Source organism: Monopterus albus, unplaced genomic scaffold (assembly GCF_001952655.1).
Source record: "Monopterus albus unplaced genomic scaffold, M_albus_1.0 scaffold98.1, whole genome shotgun sequence".
In the NCBI taxonomy this organism is placed as follows: Eukaryota; Metazoa; Chordata; class Actinopteri; order Synbranchiformes; family Synbranchidae; genus Monopterus; species Monopterus albus.
In genome coordinates, this window is record NW_018127978.1 from 3,120,820 (window position 1) to 3,145,663 (window position 24,844).

The window sequence follows — 24,844 nt, forward strand, 5'->3', positions numbered from 1 at the left end:
TCTAGGAACCACAAGTAAACCTGTACTCTGAGAGCGAAGTGCTCTGTTAGGATGATAAGGCTCTACGAGGTCTTTAAGATACGATGGAGCCTTGTCATTAAGGGCTTTGTATGTTAGGAGAAGGATTTTAAATTCTATTCTGAATTTTACAGGGAGCCAGTGGAGAGAAGCTAATATGGGAGAGATATGATCTCTCTTGCTAGTTCCTGTCAGTACTCTGGCTGCAGCATTTTGGATTAATTGGAGGCTTTTTAGGGACTTATTGGGACATCCTGATAGTTAAGAGTTACAGTAGTCAAGCCTGGAAGTAACAAGTGCATGGACCAGTTTTTCAGCATCACTTTGGGACAGGATGCTCCTGATTTTGGCAATATTGCGCAGGTGAAAGAAGGCAGTTCTAGAAACTTGGTTTATGTGTGATTTAAAGGACATATCCTGATCAAAAATGACTCCAAGGTTCCTCACAGTAGTACTGGAGGCGAGACCTATGTTATCTAAAGTAACTATATGCACATGTCACTTAAAAATGACATGGAATAATCAAAATAGTTGCTGACTGATATTTGTCAGCCAGCTGATCAAGTACTTGACACAGCATCTAAATATCTGCTCACCCTTTGCCCTCTTTTACTCTTTCATGTATAAACCCCTCCTTCCTTCATATACAGTAGTTCTTTCACTGTAGACAAGAAGGGAAAAGAGCAATGAAAGATATGAAGGTAAACAGGACATGACAGGGATGAAGGAGAAAGAGATGAACAGACAGAAAGAGAACTGGAGGTGGAGAAAGGGTACTCACATAAAAGAAAAGAACCCTAACACTTATCAGAACTGCAGTCATGTCCAAAAATATTACCATCCCTGCATTTCTGTCAGATAACACACCACTTCTCCCAGAAAATGGTTGCAATCATAAATTCTTTTGTTTGCATTGGAACAACACAAAAAATCAGAACAAGCCAAATCTGATCCGTTCCACACAGAACTCCAAAAATGGACTGGACAGAATTACTGACACTTTTTCAAAATCATCAAAAATAGTCAAGGTCAAGGGTTTATTGTCATATGCACAATGAGGAAACGTGTTTCCCTGTACAATGAAATTCTTACTTTGCCATCCACACAAATGGCACACAATATAAGAGAAGTATAACACAGATACATAGGTAACACAAAATCTAAATCTCAAAATCTAAGGCACTGTAAAACAGCCAATGAAAGAAGCATAATAAAGAATACAACAAGAACATAATATAATGAAGAAAGAATGTATGCTACGTGGGAGCTGTGTGTGCAAATATTCAGCAGTGAGTGTGCAATTATGCATGTGCTAACTGAGTGTGTAAACAGTATGGGTGGAATTATATGAGGAAGTTCCTGAGTCAGCTGTTTAGGAGTCTGATGACAGCCAGAAAGAAAGAGTTTTTCAGTCTAGAAGTCCTGCATTTCACACTTCTAAACCTCCAACCGGAACAGTCAGTGCTGGGGGTGGGTGGGGTCTTTGAGGATGGAGGCAGCTTTCCTATGCACCCTGTGGTGGTAAATGCTCTGCAGAAAGGGCAGTGGAGTCCTGGTGATCTTCTTTGCAGTCTTTATCACTCTCTGTAGGCGCTTGCGGTCCATAGCAGTAGTGCTGCTGTACCAGACAGTGATGCAGCTGGTCAGGATGCTCTTGAAGATGCAGCTGTAGAAGTTGTAAAGGATCCTAGATGACATGCCAAACCTCCTCAGCCTCCTCAGGAGGTATAGCCGCTGCATAACCAGCTGTATGGTGTTAAGTGTCCAAGTGAGGTCCTCACTGATGTGGACGCCCAGTTATTTGAAGCTGCTCACCCTCTCCACCTCGAGCCCCCGGATGAATAGTGGCTGATGAGATCTCCTTTCCTTCCTCATGTCCACTATCATCTGCTACATCTTGTCCGTGTTGAGGCTGAGATTATTGTCCCTGCACCATGACACCAGACCGGCCACCTCCTTCCTGTAGGCTGCTTCGTCCCAGCCAGTGATGCGACCTATCACTGTGGTTTCGTCCGCAAACTTTAGGATGATGTTGTCTTTGTGGGAGGCAACACAGTCGTGGGTGAACAGGGTGTAGAGGATGGGACTGAGGACACATCCCTGTGGGGTGCCAGTGTGTCAGGTTTGCCCGGCTGCACCTACTTTTTCACTCCCCTCTCTCTGTTTTCACCACGGACCTCCTCCACTCTGATTCATCACCACCCTGCAGGTCGATGCACAGTCTACTACTTACAGTATGTACTCTTGCTATTTCTCTTCAGTACTATCCACCACGACCAGCCCAGGAGTGAGTCCCAGTGTCCGCAGCCCGGTCCTCTTCTCATCATCTCCTTCATTGACTGTGTACATCTCCGAAGCTCGACACCCGGTCCCCGTATTACTCTCCTGTTTATTTCTTGTCACATATTTCAGCACTGTAAATAAACTAGCACTGTCTGCATCGAAGTCAGCCACCTGGGTCCGTCTATTTTTTGTGACTCACTCACTTCTGTGTTCGAGTCACCCTAACAGAGTGTTTGTAACAATGCTGGCTGAAGTCCTATTGCCAATCCTGACAGTCTGGGGCCTGCCAGTCAGAAAGTCCAGGAGTCAATCACAGAGGGTGGGGTGCAGACCTAGTGTGGACAGTTTGTGGATGAGTTTGTGGGGGACAACTGTGTTGAAGGCAGAGCTGTAGTCAATGAAGAGTATCCTGATGTAGGAGTCTCCATTTTCCAGGTGAGAAAGGGAATAGTGAAGGGCAGCCGCGATGGCATCTGAGGTGGCCCTATTGGGTCGGTAGGCATACTGCAGGGGGTCCAGGGTGTCCGGTATACTGCTCTGGATGTGGGCCAGCACAGCAGCTGTACTGCAAGCATGTGATGCTGCTTTAATTTGTAGTGAAACTCACCTGTAGCAACCAACAGGTGCTGGCAACATAGAAATCACACCGACAACCAGTTAAAATGGGGGAAAGTTGACTCAACCAGCCCATTTTTGGAGCTCTGTGTGGAATGTATCAGATGTATCTGTATCAGATTTGGCTTTTCTCAGCGTTTTTGTGTTGGTCCAATGCAAACAAAAGAAATAAACATGAGAATAGCAGACACTTTGTGATTGCAACAATTGTCTGGGAGAAGTGGTGCGTTATCTGACAGAAATGCAGGGGTGACAATATTTTTAGCCATGACTATACATGCCTAACCCTAACCTAAACCTAATTCTAACCTGAACCCTAAAACCAAGCTTTAGTCCTCACTGTGTAGCAAGTACAAGAACACACACACACCCTTGTTTTTGTCACTTAGCAGGTCTTTACATTGACTTTCATTTCAAGGAGGCTTACTCTAAGCTTAACCATAACCACTACTTGACTAACTGTAACCATAACCTCACCATAACTCTAACCTTAAACCAAGTCACCTCTCTAAAATTCAGTTTACTTTGTGTGGAACCAGCTTCCGGTTCCCATGAAGAAGGCAAGCTCCCACACTGTTAATGGGCTCCCGGTTTGGGGTCCTCACAAGTATAAAAAAACAAGGCCACACACACAGTAGCTATCACGTGAGAAGGTTCCTGAGGGGATTTGCAGATGATGAAGCTACTCTTTGTCCTCTGCCCTAAACCATGTCACTGCAGCTGCAGCCTCTGGTGCATGTATGTGGGAGTGTGTGTGTGTGTGTGTCAGAGAGAGAGAGAGATGTTCTATGAATAAAATGTTTTTTAATGAAACAGTGCATATGTTAGGAAATACCCCCATTTGCTTTCTTTCTGAGAGTTACATTTATACCACTGATGTTGTATTAAATATGGACGTGGAGTCAGAAGATGACGCAACTCATTTATAAATATATATGTAAAAAACAGCCATTTGTGGTTTTTAGGGAGTTACATCCAGCATTTTCCTGGAGCCATTTCATCACAGTGAGGCTGGCAGACCACCAGAGGAGATGCTACACACAAATACTGGGTAGACGGTCACAAAATAAAACCATAACTTCTTGTTTTTACATATCTGTTTTTGTACCAATTAAACCAACAAGCAGTAAGAGAAGAAACAGTCAAATCCTTTACTTAAGTAAAAGTAGCACTACCAGTTAAGAAATATTTGGTTAAAAGTCCTGCATTTTAAGACAGTAAAAGTAGAAGAATTAATATTAAAATATAGCAAATTACCAAAAGTGAAAGTACTCACTATGCAGGATGGTCCATTTCATTATCATAACCCATTAGATTAAAATTATAGGTATACTAATATGTAAGCATAAAGTTAATGTTGTAGCTGGTAAACATGGAGCCAGTTGCACTTACTGCTGGATAGCTTAATCAACAATAATACAAAATATTTGTTGATTATATTTTGTATTATCTGCAAAAGAACTAAAGCTTTCAAATTCATATAGTGGGGTAAAAAGTAAAGATGGGCCAATCCACATTTTGTCAGCTCTGATCCGATTCCGATACACAACTGCTGATTCCAGTACAAGAGCTCTTTCATTGCAATAAAACAACGAACACTAATAAACACAATATTAAATATGAGTAGTGAAGTATAAGTGCAACCACTAGATGGTCAGAGGCCAAGGACATACTCTTCTCCAAATTATTGCACATTTACAAATCTCCACTTTTGGGCTAGAAATAAACACGTAGCTTTGGTTTTGCAAGATTTCACATTTACCATTTAAAATATAGCTAACATTAGGGCATAAATAATGTGAGTTATTACTGTTATGTTCTGATGTTGATAAATTGTTGTGCTTCCAGAGATACTGTAAAATCACCAGCCGTATTTAGTTGAGCACTGTACTGTTCTTATTTGTTGTTAGCAACTGGGGTGGTTGCTATGGGTTAGGGGTGGGATTTGACTAGTTGTGCAAGGAGGGTGCTGGGAGAAGTGTGTAAGAGCAGGAGCAGAGGGCGAGAGAGCTGTACCAAAAGTTCAGATAGTCTGTTTATTAATTGTTGTACTGGCGTGAGTTGTGCCCAAAACAGTAACTCAGCGGTAGAGAATCAGGAGAAGCAAGTTGCCATCTTGCTTTTTGGCATTTCAAGACTAAAATATCTCCAATCAAACAACATTTTATTCAAACCCGCAGCTGATGTTATTTGCTCACTAGGTGTGTCTTTGTTGCTGACCTGATTAGATCCCATACGTCCCTTTTTTATTTGCTCATTGTTTTATATTGACTTGTACAATAGTGTGTTATGATGTGTATAAATAATGTGTCTTTTAAGCCGAGAGCTGATGGAAAAAATTTCGTTGTGCTATGCATAATGACAATAAAGATTCTTGACTACAGACTAAAGTTGTCACGGGTTAATGGTAAGATGTGGAGTGAAATATGGATTAGTGACATGTCTCATGTTAAGTCAGGGTTCATGGTTAAGCTCAAGCTGTGGACTGGAATAAAGATCGGTAAGTGGATCGGTCCTGTCTGTTTAGACCTGTTTGTGGTGCAGTTTCTTTGAAAGCCTGAGCTGTCCTGTCTAGAAGCAGCTTCTTAAATTCAGCTTAATCAGCAACTAAACACCAAAAATGGTCATTTCAAAAGTTTCAGAAGGTTATTGTGTTTCATGCTGTTTGTGCTAAAATCTAACCTAAAGGTCTTTTCACACTGGAGATTAAATTTTCATACACTTTTGACACGTCAGTAAATAGCTAACATTAGGGCATAAATAATGTGAGTTATTACTGTTATGTTCTGATGTTGATAAATTGTTGTGCTTCCAGAGATACTGTAAAATCACCAGCCGTATTTAGTTGAGCACTGTACTGTTCTTATTTGTTGTTAGCAACTGGGGTGGTTGCTATGGGTTAGGGGTGGGATTTGACTAGTTGTGCAAGGAGGGTGCTGGGAGAAGTGTGTAAGAGCAGGAGCAGAGGGCAAGAGAGCTGTACCAAAAGTTCAGATAGTCTGTTTATTAATTGTTGTACTGGCGTGAGTTGTGCCCAAAACAGTAACTCAGCGGTAGAGAATCAGGAGAAGCAAGTTGCCATCTTGCTTTTTGGCATTTCAAGACTAAAATATCTCCAATCAAACAACATTTTATTCAAACCCGCAGCTGATGTTATTTGCTCACTAGGTGTGTCTTTGTTGCTGACCTGATTAGATCCCATACGTCCCTTTTTTATTTGCTCATTGTTTTATATTGACTTGTACAATAGTGTGTTATGATGTGTATAAATAATGTGTCTTTTAAGCCGAGAGCTGATGGAAAAAATGTCATTGTGCTATGCATAATGACAATAAAGATTCTTGACTACAGACTAAAGTTGTCACGGGTTAATGGTAAGATGTGGAGTGAAATATGGATTAGTGACATGTCTCATGTTAAGTCAGGGTTCATGGTTAAGCTCAAGCTGTGGACTGGAATAAAGATCGGTAAGTGGATCGGTCCTGTCTGTTTAGACCTGTTTGTGGTGCAGTTTCTTTGAAAGCCTGAGCTGTCCTGTCTAGAAGCAGCTTCTTAAATTCAGCTTAATCAGCAACTAAACACCAAAAATGGTCATTTCAAAAGTTTCAGAAGGTTATTGTGTTTCATGCTGTTTGTGCTAAAATCTCATCTAAAGGTCTTTTCACACTGGAGATTAAATTTTCATACACTTTTGACACGTCAGTAATTTTCGAATCAATATTCTCTCAAGGAACCCTTGCACATCATTGACAGAATATTGCTGAGCGAAAAGCTGCATTAATTTTTTACACCCCAAGGTTGATTTTTTTTAACGTTATCGATATAGGATGCACTCCTTGTATTTAGCAAAGCCTGCATCTGCTGGTCAACATCGCTTCATATGGACTTTTATAGTGCGACCTTTTAGAACTTCAAATTTCATTTTTGTGTTACGTTACATGTGTATATATGTGGTGCATTTAAATTGCCTTCAAAAAGAAATAATTTATTTGTGTTGCTCTATATGTGAAAAGACCTTAAGATACACACTTAAATGCAGTTTTGTTTCAGAACAAATACTACTAACTATTTTCTACAATAATTAGCCCAGATTTGCTTTCGAACAATCATTTTGTGTTTGTACATGTTAAAGTAATTCCTTCAATAATATTTTTTTTTTATACTCAATTTGTTTTCACCAATAGTATAAAATGTACAGTATACTGGACAACTGAAACAATTCATATGTCATGTTTTCAGCTACATTTTTTGGGGTAGGGTAGGAAAAGCTTCCAACTGCTTCTATGTAGCCCTAGTAAACCATTTTGATCTGGTATATTTGATCTGATTTAAGTAATACTTACTTTTAAGAATACCATTAACTAATTCTCAATTCTGAGTTTTACTTACTTATTATACTTATTTAAGTTGGTCAAATCCTTTGTAAAAGCTAGTGTTTTAGATATTCAAGGGGATGACACTGTGGACAAAAACTGAGCAATTTAGAAAACAAATTATTTTCTTCCTTACATTTTTCTTGGTGATGTTCCTGACATCATGGACATACTGGATCTTTCCTTCATGCCTGACAACACCCACTGAGATGGAATCCTCACACACCTCTGATGCCACATACTGGCCCACCTTAAAACCCAGGTCCCTTAGAACCAGGTAGCCTAGAAATAGAGATACAAATTCATTGTAGAGGAATGAAATGCAGAGTGGTAGTCAATACATCAGACACATGCTTTAATTTACTGTCTCTTAATGGGATGTAACAATACCAAAAACTCCTGGTATGATGTTGCCATGATAAAATGTCTACAACAGTATATTTATCATAATATTCCAAAATGAAGAAAAAAGGTGAGAAAATGCCCTTTACTAAATAATAAAAACATTTTTGTATGATTTTCCATTTATCTCTAAGTACTTCTGTTTTCCTTCTTTATTAAAAGTGGCCGACCATGACCTACAGATGTGCAGAAGATTGGCATGAATCGTCACTGGCACTGAATGACTGAACTGTTTGTACAAATGCAAATCAAAAAATACAATGAAGCAATCCTTTTATAAAATAGATAAAATAATATATTATCATAGCAGCTGGATCTTGTAAGCAAAACAAGACACACTCACAGCAGACCACCAGAGGCAGTACTGGGCAAATTGCTGCTTGGTGCACCAGAATGAGAAGATGATGCTAAAATACTCTTGGAAAAGCCACATATAGGTGAATTTTAGATAAGATAAGATAATCCTTTATTGTCACTGTAACACGTACAGCGAAATTTTAGAGTGACCTCCAGTCAGTAAAGCAATTAAAAAAAACATAACATATGAAGTAAGACCATATAAAAAACATAACCGCTAGAAAAACAAAATAAACAAGAGATTTGTCCCTTTCTGGAGGTGTTTCCAAACATCATGGACTACTTTTTCAAGAGAAAATACTGTAAGGGTGTAAGGGTGGTTCCTATGTAGTTGTTTTTACATATGTGCATCCGATTTGTTTGTCCATCTTTGTCAAAGTGTTGTGTGCAGTTGTGTTCTGACTGTTTCTGCAAGAGATATCAAGATCTGTCTACCTCCTAAATGGGGCTACTATTGCTTTTGTCCAGCAGAATTTGCTAATTGTTCACCAGTTTACTTTCCGCTGTGTCATTTCTTGAAACGGGAAAACTGATATGCTGCCACACAACAGCTCTAAAAGTCCACAATGGCGCATCGCTAAGTCTATTTCAAATTCTGTGACCTGAACGCAGTTATACTACTGAAATAACCATATGCAGATACTGTCATAGTACCACAATGGTATCAAGATATTTTCTATTGTGACTTTGCTAAATTGCAAATATCCATAGTCACTTATCATTCTCTCTCACACACAAACACACTCATCCTCACCAGTGGCAATGCCATCAAACAGGGAAAGGACTCTGATTGGTTGTCTCTGCTCTGCAGGGACTGCTGGGTAAATCTTTGGTTTCTCCTGGAAAATAAAGACATTACAGTAAATCACAACTTGGGCATCTGAGTGTTAATCTTATGTAACAAGAAATGGTCAAAAGGGTAAGAAGCTACAAACCCAGCTTGTGTTTGTGTTTAGGCTGAAGTGAAGAAAAACATTACACCATACTGCACATAAAAGACATACTTTTCAAAAGTCTCACATATTACTTTAGTCAGTGTCACAGGAGTCATCACTGTATTTAAAGCTCTTCAGTGTCTTTGTTTCTCAAGCAACATGAACATGAAAAATGGGATTACCAGTATATACTACAAAACATTATATTTTCTTGTTTTCATTACTGGAAGCGTAATGACCTTCTCTGCTCATTCTTTTTAAAATGTTACACAGAAAAGGAATCCAGTACAAAACCACCATGGAAACGCTACCACAGCAGTGATCTTATACACAACTTTCTGATTCAACTTATTGATACATTTTCTGAAAAACACTAAATAGTGAAAACCTTAAAATGTTTGTATCTTAAGCAGAGCTGTTGGACTGAATTGGGTTGTTTTTATTGTGCTGACCTCCTGCAAGTAGCTGAGAGAGGTACAGATTCTTTGAGGAACCTCATCAACCCAAACTGAAACTGGTCTGTAGTGTGGGCACAAAATGTAACATATACAATAAAAACATACACGTCGATACATACAAAACAAAAAAACATTAGTCCTACTGCTCTAACATTCAAGATTAGTCACAGAGACCATTAAATGTTTGCCCAATCTTATATAAAACGCCTTTCTAAAAGTCAAAGTGACTCACAAATTCCTGTCCATTGTCATTGGCGAAGAACTCCTGCAGCTTGAGACTCCAGTCATGCCGCCGCTTGATGGCACCATACTGCAACAGCGGCTGGCACATGTAGCATCGCCATGGGTCCACATACCGTGCACTGTTAGATGCTCCAGGACTGACCAGGATATCCAGACAGTCCACGCAGAAACACCTGCCGGAGAAGGGACAAATGTTGAGGGGGTGACCGGACATAAATAAATATCGACATAGTAGGAGTATTTAATACAGTGCATTTCCTGTTTCTTTATATGTGTGTGTGTGTGTGCGTGTGTGTGTGTGTCTGACCTGCAGCAGTTAGCGTTGCCGCAGAGCAGAACCTCTCGACCTCCACAGCAGATGGTACAGTAAGACTGGTAACCGTCATCATCATACATGTAGGACATCTCCAAGTACACGTCCTAACATGCACATACAAGCACAGAAAACAAAGACACAACTTCACACATCCGGTGTAATAAAGCAGTACATCAGCCACGCCTGTTGTAATTTAAAAAACAATCCTCTTCAACCATGCATTCAGTTGTTGATATATTAGGTACACCTAACACTCCTCCTTCCTCAAGGTGTTCATGTTCAGCGTCATTTTTGCTTTTCCCTGTTATGATGTGAATAAGTCTGCCAGAAAAAAGTCCCCTAACAAGGACCGCCTGAATGCTTCACAAAGATGATCAGTGGGCCACCTCCAGGAACTCATGAAAACATCAGGCTTTATTCTAAAAACTGCTCTCATTTGGAAATGTCCACCAATCCAACCTCACTGGTTGGCAACAAAAACAGGAATAAAGTCAGTAGTAAGTTTAGAGACTGATGATAATTTTAGTATAACACAGACAGGTACTTCACCACTGAAACTTAATATTGCTTATTTCATGCATACAGTAATGCCTGTATTCCTATGATTTAATATTATTATGCCATGATTATTTGTTTGACATGACTGGTTTTATGACTAATCAAATAGACTTCTGGATGGACCTACAGCTCCCAGACTACCTCATATCTCTTCTCTCATTGAAATCATATAACTGCAATATTCGATCCAGAAACTATATATCCTCAGCTGTCACACATTTACCCACTAACCTTAGCAAAAAAAAGTTTTTAGGTACTATGCACCTTTTAAATGGAATGAACTACAATCTTCCCTTAAGTTAGATTTTTTAAAATTTCTCAGGGCAGTTTTAAAGTATTTATCTAATGTTTTGTGATTCATGTGACTGTTTTTACTGATTTTGCGTCTGGATGTGTTGACATTTTGGTCCGGTTCTGTGAATGGGTTTTCTGACTATTAAAGTTTCTTGTTCTCAGGTCTCTCTTGAAAAAGAGATCTCAGTGAGAGTACCTGATTAAATCCAGTTTAAGATTAATAATGAAAATACTGAATATGAGTTACTGGTAGTATTATTTTATTGGCATCAGTACAAACTGTTGGAACCCCATAAAAACCAGTAGTCCAGTTGCAGGAGAATGTATTCCTTTAGGTGAAGTATCCAAACATTTTGGTTCTTACTCATCTTTATACTCGTGCTTATCATAATTATTATTACAGTATGTTCCTGTTGTTTAGAAAAGCTTTCACCACTCTGACAATGAGAGGAGCTAAAAAAACAAATGCATTTTTATCACTGTACCTTGCAGGTTTGGCACAAGCCTCCTTCAAACAGCGGGTGGAAGGTTGCTACTCTCATGTTTCCACAAGAGAGACAAAACTCTGTCAACACACACACACACACACAGAAGCACAGCTGCAAAGTGAAATGATAGCTAATATTCACAAATCAATTCACAAAAACACAGAACCACACGATTTGAAAGTGCACAAGTTTACCTTCTATATTTCTTTTATTTTTCAGAACTTCATTCACCATTTGCTCTGAGAGAAAAGGGGACAGTGTTAAAATGCATGAAAACTTCCCTGCACAAATGTGCTTTTTGTCAGTATTCAGCCAAATTTAAATAACTGCCCTCCTCAGTACTCTCAACCAAATAATACCACTAACAAAACAAAAGAAACTAACACAAATGTAAAGTACTAAACCAATTCCACAGTTGTCATTTTTGCTCCTTTTCATACTTTTAACAAACATAAAGCTGAGACACTAATACCTGCATATCCCTACTGACACCAGTATTTTCAAATGAGTAAAATAAAGGTTTATGCAAATGTAAACTTGGTAACAACTTTTACTGAAAACACTCAAATCTTATCAAATCTTGTTACAAAAATCAGGATATAAACTGAAGGAAAAATACTTAGGCTCATGGCTTTCAAAAATGATTTGTAGCACATACTATAACTGTACTGTTATACTTTGTAAAACTATATTAATGCCAAATGATAATCCTTTTTTTTTCAATTTGGAACTTTCAGAATCAGAAAAACTCAATTTGCAATAAAAAAAAACTCCTTGAACTTTGACCTCTACCTCTGCTGCAAGTCTCCTCAGGGGGGCCCTTGTTCTTACAGAGACTGACTTTGGGCCGCTTCGCTGTGGGGAAGTAGTCTGGTAGGGATAGGTCGAGGACCTGGTGATCCAGAGGGTTACTGTCTGCAGGGGGACACACAAACAGATCACTTAGACTCTTACAGTGTTTCCCAGAAAACAACCAAGTAGGAGGCACAAAATATGCAGCTTGTTGTGAGGTAAAGACCAAGACCCTCTGAGCATCTGCTGCATTGCTTACTAGTGTTGTATGTAGGTTTGAGTCCCTCCTCTCCTTTGGGCAGGAAGCCACCGTTGGCCCAGTCCAGCATGGGTTTTACCTGGTCCTCTGGATTGTCTGACTCACAGGAAGGAAAAGTCTTCTCTGCCCGGGAACTGGCCATCTGAGAGAAAAACAGAGAGAAGTGTGGCAGCAAAACAATACTAAGAGATATGGTGGCAGCTTTAGGTGTGAAAGGAAGTGTAGATCAAATCTTTAACTGCATACAGGCAATGTAATAAAAATTGCATAAAGTTGTAAAAATAAAAGACAAGAAGAGAAACTGCTAATGGAACGGAGTTGAAATCAAAAACAGGATTGATAGACAGCTGGGGAAACAGGTTCCAACCAAATTTAATGTAGAACTGATGAGTGTTATTTGTAACAAACGGTTGACTGACAGACCAATATTAATTAGATAAAAATATATCTACCGTGTATCTGTAGGCTTAAATTAACCCAAATTTGAGACTTTGTAAGGCTTTTGTTTTAAGAGAAATACACCCGCCAAAAAAAATACAAATAAAATAAAATAAAATGCATGTCAAATCATAATCACATGAAAGTTGGTTCTTCTAAAAATAAATTCATATATTAATCTAGAAATCAGGATGACAAATGAAATAAAACTTGTCAAAAGCTTGACCATAAATGCACCTCTTAGAAAGATATTAAAAATAAGATACAGTGCCTTGCGAAAGTATTCGGCCCCCTTGAACTTTGCGACCTTTTGCCACATTTCAGGCTTCAAACATAAAGATATAAAACTGTAATTTTTTGTGAAGAATCAACAACAAGTGGGACACAATCATGAAGTGGAACGAAATTTATTGGATATTTCAAACGTTTTTAACAAATAAAAAACTGAAAAATTGGGCGTGCAAAATTATTCAGCCCCTTTACTTTCAGTGCAGCAAACTCTCTCCAGAAGTTCAGTGAGGATCTCTGAATGATCCAATGTTGACCTAAATGACTAATGATGATAAACAGAATCCACCTGTGTGTAATCAAGTCTCCGTATAAATGCACCTGCACTGTAATAGTCTCAGAGGTCCCTCCACAAACAGACACACAGACTTATGTTCGTCACTTACAGCGTCCATACATAGACTTACATTCATTTCCAGGAGACTTACCCTAACATTGACCAAAGCCGACACTTGCTCTGACTTTATACCCTGTAATTTTCCTAAAATTCAACTAACTACTCATCCTACTCAGGACACAGCCTACCGTCCCCTCAAGTAGACTACCTGTTGTGGTTCAGTCTTATGCTTTCTGTTTTTCTGTTGGTTTTCCCTGTCTTTCCCTGCCTGTCATGTCCCAGCCAGTGTATTTCAGCCAGAGTCACATCCACCTCCTGGTTCAGCTTCCCATATATACGCCCTTTTCCATTATTTCCCCACTGGTTTGTTAGTGAACTCTCCCGTGCTCCCGTGTATTTATTCCTGTACAGATCCTGGCTCCTGAACTCTGGAACTACTCTGAGACTGTGCGTATTCGTCGTCCTATTTAACTGCTCCAACCTACCTGTGTGGAGACCTCACCTCCGTCTTGCAACCAAACCTCATCTTCATTGTCCTCCCATGAGATGCCACTCTCCCAACTTACCTGTGTAGCATACTCCCCTCCATTCCTGTGACCCAGCCATCTCCTTCCTTGTCTTCCTCATTCTCCTCGTTCACCTGTAAGTCATCCCTCCAACCATTACCAGCTCTGTGTCTTCCTCTCCTCGTGTTCTGCTTCTTCAGTACTGCCTGCTCTGCATCTGCCTTGCCTCTCCTGTACCCAGTAACTTTACCTTTGTTATCCAATAAACTCCTTTTGTGTTCCACTCCCGGTGTGTGTGAGTACATTGGGTCCACCAGTACCCGTTCTGACACTACCAGGCCCCCAAAGATATTAACTCCTGGATTTCAGACCCCACGACTACATAAAAACAAGAATGCACACACCAATATACTAGTATTTCTATCTTTGTGAGGACACTCGCTGACATAAGGCATTCCCTAACGTTAACCATCAGAACTAAATGCCTAACACCTAACCTTAAACTAAATCTAATTCTAACCTGAATCCTAAAACCAAATCTTGACCTTCAAAAAGCTGTTTCAGAAAGTGAGGACCAACCAAAATGTCCTCACTGTGTAGTAAATACAAGAACACACACACTAATCCTTGTTGTTTGTCCTCTCATTTCAAAAGTTAATGATGAAAGTTTATCGCAGTATCCTAAAAATCAAACTGGAGTTAAACAATTTCACCCATTGACCTTTTACAGCTACGTGCCAATTAGGCCAACAGGTTTCATGTTTTAACAGGCAAAATAAGGTGACATTATGACTCAGTCATCAGCATTAACTTGGTGGTAACAGATCGTGGTTGAAAGTTGACCTTTAATTATAATCAACTAATTTAGGTCAATCAGTATCATGTTTAAAGTAGTGGAACCCCATGTAAAGATGCATCATTCTGACAGGATTTGTTACAATCAGAGCACGGAGACAAGAGACTGACAGGCAGAGAAGAAGAGGTGAACAAGGCAGACCAAACCCAGAGGCCACAAGAAGAGAAATGGAAACAGCACCAGGAAGAGGCCTGCAGCTCAGCTTCTACACTAATTACGCTTAACTGACAGAAACATCTGTCAGCTGGCTGTCTTTAAGCAGTCACACATAAACACTCATTCAGACAGAGGGATAAACACTGAAATAACAGTCTCCCTCTAAAATATGCACCACTGAAAAACTACCACAGATGAGAATGAAAGATGAAAACTGAAGTGAAAAGTGTCAGAAAAGAAAGAAAAATGTAAAAGGACTGATGTACAGTGAAAGACAAAGTGCTGAGACATGTCGGTGTTTTACCCATGTTTTAGGCTATATCAGACAGCACAAACAGGATTGAGTGGACAAACTACTAGCACAAGGTCTATTATCTGTTGAGAGGTGACCAATTTTGAAGGCTAATTGAAAGAGCGTTATTATAAAAAACTAGAAATGCACCAATTGCAATCTTTTGGCCAACTCCGATTTCCAATTTTTTTTTAAGTCTGACCTGCCAATCCCATTTTTCTTTCTTTCTAAAAAATCTAATTGACAGACTTCACAGACATTTTTGTAACTTTAATGAAAAATGATCCTTAATGAAAAATTTTATTGTGATAAAAATAAAACACTGTATTAAAGTTTTACAGTTTCCATCTTTCTCTCGTTTTTTAAAAGCAAACCTCCACCTAAAAATGACGTGTAATATTTGTACTTCTCCAAATGTAAACAGGTGCAATAGGTAACAGAAGCAACGTCTATAACATCAGTTCTACTGAGCACACGGTTCTTTTTGAAGTGTGTTTTGACCATGAGTTGGAAACACTGTACATACAGATGTATTTCATGTGTAGCCAGTAATTCCCTCATCATGTACTGTGTCAGAGATATAAACTGTAGTTTCCCCTTCTCCAAGGTGTTTCTGTAGGCTTCTCTGTGCCCTTTTTATACGCTAAGTGCTTCCAATGCGCCAGTGATAACATGCCCAGTACAGACATGAGCACGAGTCTCGCTCCAGAGGCATGTGAGATGTCACATAATCAGCTGCTAACACCTCCACAAACAGACACACAAACTTATGTTCGTCACTTACAGCGTCCATACATAGACTTACATTCATTTCCAGGAAACTTACCCTAACATTGACCAAAGCCGACACTTGCTCTGACTTTATACCCTGTAATTTTCCTAAAATTCAACTAACTACTCATCCTACTCAGGACACAGCCTACCGTCCCCTCAAGTAGACTACCTGTTGTGGTTCAGTCTTATGCTTCCTGTTTTTCTGTTGGTTTTCCCTGTCTTTCCCTGCCTGTCATGTCCCAGCCAGTGTATTTCAGCCAGAGTCACATCCACCTCCTGGTTCAGCTTCCCATATATACGCCCTTTTCCATTATTTCCCCACTGGTTTGTTAGTGAACTCTCCCGTGCTCCCGTGTATTTATTCCTGTACAGATCCTGGCTCCTGAACTCTGGAACTACTCTGAGACTGTGCGTATTCGTCGTCCTATTTAACTGCTCCAACCTACCTGTGTGGAGACCTCACGTCCGTCTTGCAATCAAACCTCATCTTCCTTGTCCTCCCATGAGATGCCACTCTCCCAACTTACCTGTGTAGCATACTCCCCTCCATTCCTGTGACCCAGCCATCTCCTTCCTTGTCTTCCTCATTCTCCTCGTTCACCTGCTTCTTCAGTACTGCCTGCTCTGCATCTGCCTTGCCTCTCCTGTACCCAGTAACTTTACCTTTGTTATCCAATAAACTCCTTTTGTGTTCCACTCCCGGTGTGTGTGAGTACATTGGGTCCACCAGTACCCGTTCTGACACTACCAGGCCCCCAAAGATATTAACTCCTGGATTTCAGACCCCACGACTACATAAAAACAAGAATGCACACACCAATATACTAGTATTTCTATCTTTGTGAGGACACTCGCTGACATAAGGCATTCCCTAGCCCCTTACCCTAACGTTAACCATCAGAACTAAATGCCTAACACCTAACCTTAAACTAAATCTAATTCTAACCTGAATCCTAAAACCAAATCTTGACCTTCAAAAAGCTGTTTCAGAAAGTGAGGACCAACCAAAATGTCCTCACTGTGTAGTAAATACAAGAACACACACACTAATCCTTGTTGTTTGTCCTCTCATTTCATTTAAAAACTGATTCCTAATGGTCTGGATCTCATAAAACAACACAATTCACCGATTGTGTCTCAGATGAAAATCTGCTCACAAAGCAGTTATTATATCTCCGTGCTGTTGCTTTATATCATCAAGTTCTGACTTTTAGATTGTCACAATGCAAATGACCACCAATTATATCTGTGTACTACTTATATCACAACACTCACAATGGTTCATAGTACTTTATGTTAGCCTTAGTTATGCATCCATCCTGTTTAAATATTGTTGCACCAGGAGAACCTCTCTTAGGGTTTCAACGTTTTATTACAACAAACTGAGCAGGACTTGATTCAGAAGTTGCCAGTATTTAAAAAAAAGTTGCATAACTTTTTATGAAATGATGTCAAATGATGTCGCTGTTCAACTCTGATAGTTTATTTTTCTTTCTTCAGAAATTGATTCATTAATTTACAAAATGTGTCCTAGATTTGTTTACAGTTGCTTTCTGAAAGGTGGTGCAAAAGTTCAAAAAACAGATGAAACTCCCTTTTAGAACAGCAGATTCCTACATGCGGTAAATGTTAGTGGGGACACCAGCCAGAAATGTTCCTCTGAGTTTTAGCAGACAGAGATGTTAAGACTAATAAAGCGTGAAGCTTACCTCCAGTGCTTGGAAGATAGCCCTGCGGTAGGAGGCCAGCTTGGTATAAGATGCCTGGCTGAAGAACTTGGGGAAGGCAGTGATGGATTCCAGTTTGTCTGCTGACACCTGCGTACGCAAACATGGAGTCAAACACAATTCAAGATATACCAACTGTTATTTTCAGTCTGACTGCTCCTTCTCTCCTCACCTCAGAGAACTTGCCATCTCCAAACCACTGCAGCCACCTCATACCGTGGTTAGCCTGACGCTTGCCCGTGGCACGCCAAGTCACTACGATGCCAGGCCACCAAGAAAATCCCTTGATCTTCCCCCACACCAGCTCACCGATGCCAAAACCCTTGTTGTCCTGGATGTAGGAGAGATGTGTAGGAGGCAGAGGAAAAAATGTCTTATTTAAGCACAGAAAGACACAGAAGCAGAGAAAACATCTGATTTAATATAACATAGAGAGATAGCCCGTTGCTTTGCTGTGTGTCAAGGTGTAGAGAAAAGGAAACTGGGTTAGATCAATTTGACTTGACAATCTTTGGAAAATTCTCTGTTTCATACTGTAACGGTTCAGGTGCCGGAAACATTGTGACAGCAATATCTTTTTGTCTGCTGAAAAAAAACCTTAGAAAAAAATCAACTGGACTAGATTTCTAGGTCGAAGATGTTTCACCTCTCATCCAAGAGGCTTCATCAGTTCTGATCTTTTTGTCTGGTTGTCTTGATGAAAAGAGGAGGAGACATGAGTGCATGGCAGAAGAGAGAGAGACTGAACTTAACAGAGCGAGAGTCAGATTGACACCAGACAAAATTCTGTACGATATCTGTATCATGCAATAGCTGAACACGCCTTCCAGTTATAGAGTAAAGAAACATTAGTTTCTTCTCTGCTGGGACAAAGATTGTAAAAATAGAAAAAACTAGAGAAATGGGGGGAAGCTGATCGAGTATCTACAACTAAAATTAAAATGCAGCTAAAACTAGAATGAGGGGATCAAGATTTTGGAGGAAATTCATTCTCCGGTTTAACACAGTTAAAAAAATTCTTCAGCAATTAAATGGAAAGGATCAAAGGTGAGGGAAGGTGAAAAGAAGAGAAGAGAGTAAGAAGTCAAACAAAAATCTGCTAAGAGAAAAAGCTGAGTAGATCAATGAAAATATCACCATAAAAGATTCTGAATGATCTTCTTTGCTAGCACCAGTCTGACAATGCACTGTTGTCTATATGCTCGTGTTACTTTTCCGCAAAGCAAACGATGTGTCTTTGTTTGCTTTTCAATTTTTCATGTGCAGAACGATTAAAAGAAATGTCCAAAATCACTGATAATACTTGAAATGACCGTTTCTTTTTTTGTTTTGTTTTTTTGCTCCTCTTTTTTCTTTGGAAAGTTATGTGTTTATGAGTGAAATAGCTTTACATGCTTGCAATCCCAGAGAGCCCAGGCTATGTGATCTTTCAGTTTGCCTAAAGAAAAAGCCCACAGGCTTTGTAATGGAGTCTGATTCCACTGAAGAATGCTATGCTCCACTGAGTTCACACCAAGACACACATGTTCTATGAGACGCCATGCATGCACAGGTAAACGCTGAAGTGTAGCGACATGGGGAGGAAGACATGCTCACATGCAGATCAGTATATGCACCCCCCCTCCACACACACACACACACACAGGCCCAGCTGTGGTGACTAGTGGCCATCATGACCTGAATGAAACTATTGATGCAGAGCAAACACAGCCAGACAATGTGTTTGTGGCCACCTGCACTAACACAAGGCCAGGTGGAGGAGGTTCTGTGGTCTGTAATGGGAGTTACCCTGCTCCTCTTTCTCTCAGTGCCAACCCCTCACTTCCCCTTTTTAGAATAATCTCTCTCCCCTGCCTGCCCCTTTGTTTTTCTTTCCCTTTACTCCTCCTTAACCTTTTCCTTCTACTCATTATGACTGAAAGATTCAAAGTGATTTCTAGGTGTATTTCTGATGTCTGTAAATTCCATTTGAGACTTTTAAAATACAGTATATGCATAAAAAACCCCCCTGCATTTTAGGTGGTGCACTCCATTTCAACTGGGAGGTCACATTTTCCAAGTTCCCAGTCAGAAATTTCAACTGGAATGCCCCCTAAGGTCAGATTTCCCACAGAGTCGGAAGAACCACACCAACCTCAACCTCAAAATCCAAGATGGTTGCTTGATGCATCAGCAGTAAAAAGATGTAGCGATACATTGTTATTTTGCCCTTGTGTCTTATTTGAGTCTCAGTGAAACAGACGTACATACAGTACTGTCTAACTTCTATCTGTGAACACGTTGCTATACTGTTTGTATGTGCAAAATACTACAAAATACCTTGTTATAAAATGGTAGTGCTAATAATGGCTAAAAATGGCTAATCTGTCTTGAACTGGTATTATGGTTAACTGAAACTGAAACATAGTTACTCAGATCTCACGTGATTCCCAGCTCCAGCATCTGAATTCCAAGGTAAAACTCTGTGAAGTCAAATTTCCATCGCAGCACAATCCATTACTTTTGCTGCATTAACACTACAAATCATTTTGATTTTCACATGGACCTGAATTAAAACATGAATATTATAGATCATTAACCATTTGATTAGAAAACCTAAATTCTGCAGAACATAGTTTTACAAAAGGATGAATCGTGCTAAATGTAAAGAATATCTGACTCATGATTTGTAATATAAATCATGCTGAAGTAGCGCCACCTATAGGCAAAAAATGTTTTGCTGAGTCACTCAGAGCTGGTGTGTACTTATGTCATCACTTGAAACTTGATTTCCCTTCCAGAACACAAATTTGGCAACCATCTGTAATAAATATGTTAAGTATCTCGTTAGGTCGGGATGGGAAGAAGTATGCATGAGGAGTGGTGAAAATCTCTTTCCTATTTCCACTTTCAATTTGGCCGTGGGACATTGATGCCACCAAATGCCAGCACATTCACACTTGGAAAATGTACTTCCCATTTCTAGAATCTAAAAAAACTTCAGTTAAAAAACATAATATAATAATACAAATATGCAAAAAGTAAACTAAATGCATTTTTAAACATGTCTGGCACCTGCATACGCTTGTTTCCTTTTCATTCTTTTTTTTGAAGATCTTCCAAGTCATCTATATGCCCCTATAGATGGATGTATGTCTACTTTCTGGTCCTGTCGCCCACCTAATTCTCTCACCTTCATTCCTTCCTCTTCTATATGCACATTTATCAGTGTCGCCAGCAGACACAGATACACATACACACACATGCTGTGTTTTTATTCCTTGTGGGGACCTTACATTAACTTACATTCATTTCCTGTAGACCTAAACTTAACCACAACCACTACTTGTCTAACCCTGACCCTCATCTAACCTTATCCTAACACTAAACCATGTTGTCACCCTAAAATTCAGTAATTTCGTGGTGGGAACTAGCTTCTGGTCCCCACAAGGATGCCCAAGTCCAATGTGAGTGTGTTAACAGGTTTCGGTCCTCATAATGTAAGTAATACAAAGGCACACACACACACACATATCTTACATTGTACTCTGGCTGGATTTCAGAGCTGGAAGAGGTGCTGCTGCTCTGAGCCGAGTCTTTGGAATCCTGTTCCATCAGCTCCAGACGAGGGGCCTCAGGAACACCACTGGACACAGCCGTGACTGCCCGAGGACCTCCACCATACTGACAGAGAAAGAGACAGATAGAAGGAGAGTGAAAACTGTATTTGCCTCAAGGGGAAATTTCCCTGTGAGCCAAAGAGAGACAAAGCATAGAAATTACATTTTTAAAATAAACTAGTTAACACCAAACCAGCAAAAAAGCTATTTCTAAATAAACTGTGGTCATAGGAAAAGTGTTGCAAATGTGTTGGCTGCATTTCCTCTCAGGCAGCTGTGATAATTCTCCCCTCATACCATTGGTAGGTGTGCTTTAAGCGATTCACCCAAGGACTTAATGAAAACATACACAGGAAAATCTTTACCACATATGCAGTACACACACAGTCAAACACACGCCATCATGTCATTTCCACTGCTATTGCTTCTTCAGAGGCAGTTTGCAGAAATTTTGCTCCCTGCTTTTAACTAGGACATCAGTCAAATCCAATCATAGCCAGAGAGGATGACAGACGAAAGCATGGTGGTTTTTTATATGTAAATTTTAATCTAATTTAATTACATAGGTCTGTTGTGCTAGACAAGGAAACTGTGAAGACAGCCAAAGTCACTTACAGTATATGATCATTCAACGGACTGACTTCCCAGCTGAGCAATGATCGAAAATGTCCATAGAGATTCTTATATCTGCTCTGAGGAAGGAGGAGTTAGGAAACAAGAGAGTGTTCTTTCCAGAAGTCTTTTATAAACAGACACGCCCCATCATCAGAAATCAGCTGCTGATTGGATGCTTCAGATGAAGGATCAGAGGAAAAGACATCTCGTTTCTAAAAACATCTCCTTGATTCCTCTCCTCACATTTTTTCTTGCATCTCACATGGGTGGGACTGAGATGCAAGTATAAAGAGGGAAATGTGAATGCACATATGAGACTTGGCATGTGCCCAGAGTGTTTTTCCTTTCCCTCTGTTCTCTGGGTAAATCCTATTTCCCTTAATTGCATCCATGTTTCCCCCACTTGCATCTTTTCCTTGTGACTTATAATGTTGCTTTCGTCAACAAAAATTATGACTAAATATCATCGTCAACAAACCTTTATCACGTGATGAAAACGAGACGAGATGCAACGTAAATGCTGGTCATGTGACGATGGCTATAATCAAATGTACAATGCAATATTGTTGACGAATAAAACAAGACTAAATGTGGTTTACAAAATAAAAACTATGCCAAAATGTCTCTTCATTTTCTTTGACCAAAACGAGACGAAACGAAATGGTATAACGTTATTTCGTCTTGTTCAGTCACGTTATTATTATTGTTTTGTAGTATTTTTGTTTCCTGTGTCTCGCTTCAGGGTCCACATCAAGCCGCACTGTGCAGACGCAGGCAACGTCACTTCCTTAAGCCCCACTCACGGCATTATTTAGAAGACGACAACAAACAAAGTTAAGTCTGACACAGAGAAAGGGACCGCTGGCCGGCTGGCCAGGTTCGTCTTTGAAATAGAAGAAACAACATTTGGAAAAACTTTAATTACAAAGAAGTGGAAAAGAAAACAATGTGTTGTGGGAAAAGATGGGGAGAAATGTGGCCACAAAATCACACAAAATGTGTATTGGATGTATTCTTGAGTCTATAAGGTAACAATAATATAATAAGATAACCTTGTTTGAAATGGGTTTGGCTAAAAGAAAATTTTGGTTTCGTCTATACTACTAGGTACTTATACTCTATTGACTGGGTTAAATAGATTTGCATTACTAAAGAGAGACTAAAATACAATTTTCATTGACAAACTAGACTAAATGTCATCAGTTTTCGTTGACTAAAACTAGATGAAAATAGTCATGGATAATTCTGACTAAAATAAGACTAAAATGCTCAGACTTTTAGTTGAATGAAACTTGACTAGACTAAAAAGAGTATGAATGTGACTAAAACTAATAAAAACCAAAATGACAGCTTCACACAAAGACTAGACTAAAACTAAAATTAAAACAGGACGCCAAATCAACTGTAGTGTCTTATTCCCTCCCACATGAGAAGCACAGAAAAGATGCAAGTAGAAAATGTATTGGCTGAGGAAACACCATTCAGACAACACGAGACATACTTCACTGCAAGCCATCATTTGAAGCTTCTAATCATTTCCAAAAAAGGGGAAAGATGTTGAAAGGAATTGGTTGACCTTTGTTTTTGGTTGATAGAAAAAGACTCAGGACAAACGTTTCCCAGTTCAGGCAGTTAACTTAACCAACATAGCACATACTACAGCATAATAATATGTTACAAGCTTCACAAAGAATCAGAGGGATTACAAGAGTCATTCCTGGCATCTACCTTCAAATTCTAGCCTGTTCTAGCTACCTTTAACAGTGCATCTAAATTTGTGTAGTACTGTATACAGAGGCTAAAATGCAGACTTTGAGGCCTTGTGGAACATTGTTCCACCTAGGAGAATAGTTATGCTTGAAATCCATAAACTAGTCTAGAATGTTCTGACTATTGCTGGCATATGCCCAGTCACATATAACAACCTGCTGTTGTGTGTAATATATATAGATGGTGTAATCCTGAACTTATGTTAAGCAAAATTTCTACCAGATGCCCTCATGTATTGTCACTCATGTCACCTCCAGCAGCCTCCTCACTCCTCACTTCTCAGAGCTGATATAAGAGTCTTGGCTCATCAGCAGCCCACTCTTAACAATCTCCAAAAGTGAGGAACAATCAAATAATTCTATAAATCCATCTATAAAAGGAACAGTGATGGGACATGGCTGGCTTTTTTCTGCCTGGGCATTGTGTATTGTTACAGTATGTAGAAGAGCAGAAACCAGGGATGTGATGGGAGGCAGGTATCGTTTTGTTACACAAACTAGATTTACCTGCTGAGAAAAAATTCTCAGCAGGTAAACTGGTAAATACAGTTGTCGTTAGTTGTGGCTCTAGATTCTATTATAAGAGATGAGGTGTGGCAGCAGTCATTGACTCCAGCCTATTACTCAACTCTAGACCTAAACATAGTTATAACTCATTTAAAGCCTCACTCTGAGTCTCTCACACCCAAACTGGAAAACTCAAAGCCAGTTCTATTTGTTATTGTTTATCATCCACCTGCTCCTTATTCAGAGTTTTAAACTGAATTCTCAGACTTTCTGTCTGATTAAGTGACAGATAAAATAATCATAGTGGGCAACTTTAATATTCATGTAGATGGTGACAATGACAGCTTCAACAATGCATTCTGTTGGCTTTTCTCAAACTGTAAATAAACACACTCACTGTTTTAATCACACTCTTGATCTTGTTCTGACAAATGGCATCAAAACTGAACACAACAGTTTTTCCCCTAAATCCTCTTCTGTCTGACCATTTTCTAATAACTTTTGAATTTACATTATTCTTTCACCTGCGCAATATTTCAAATTCAGGAGCATCCTGTCCCAAAGTGATGCTGAAAAACTGGTCCATGCA

The 24,844-nt window shown here is 39.5% G+C and overlaps 1 protein-coding gene across 2 annotated transcripts in view; it reads right to left on the minus strand.

Annotated features, from left to right (window-relative positions):
• LOC109965303 (DNA (cytosine-5)-methyltransferase 3B-like) overlaps positions 1–24,844 on the minus strand; it is a 65,442-nt gene that overhangs the window by 5,977 nt on the left and 34,621 nt on the right. For both annotated transcript variants that reach the window (XM_020609207.1, XM_020609208.1), the window contains exons 6-16: positions 21,285–21,428; positions 17,938–18,096; positions 17,748–17,855; positions 12,392–12,533; positions 12,133–12,255; positions 11,535–11,579; positions 11,338–11,417; positions 9,992–10,104; positions 9,674–9,857; positions 8,803–8,887; positions 7,426–7,571 (exon numbers count right to left, since the gene is read on the minus strand). In XM_020609207.1, the coding sequence (XP_020464863.1) occupies positions 7,426–7,571; positions 8,803–8,887; positions 9,674–9,857; positions 9,992–10,104; positions 11,338–11,417; positions 11,535–11,579; positions 12,133–12,255; positions 12,392–12,533; positions 17,748–17,855; positions 17,938–18,096; positions 21,285–21,428 (1,329 nt within the window). The remainder of the gene's footprint in view (positions 1–7,425; positions 7,572–8,802; positions 8,888–9,673; positions 9,858–9,991; positions 10,105–11,337; positions 11,418–11,534; positions 11,580–12,132; positions 12,256–12,391; positions 12,534–17,747; positions 17,856–17,937; positions 18,097–21,284; positions 21,429–24,844) is intronic.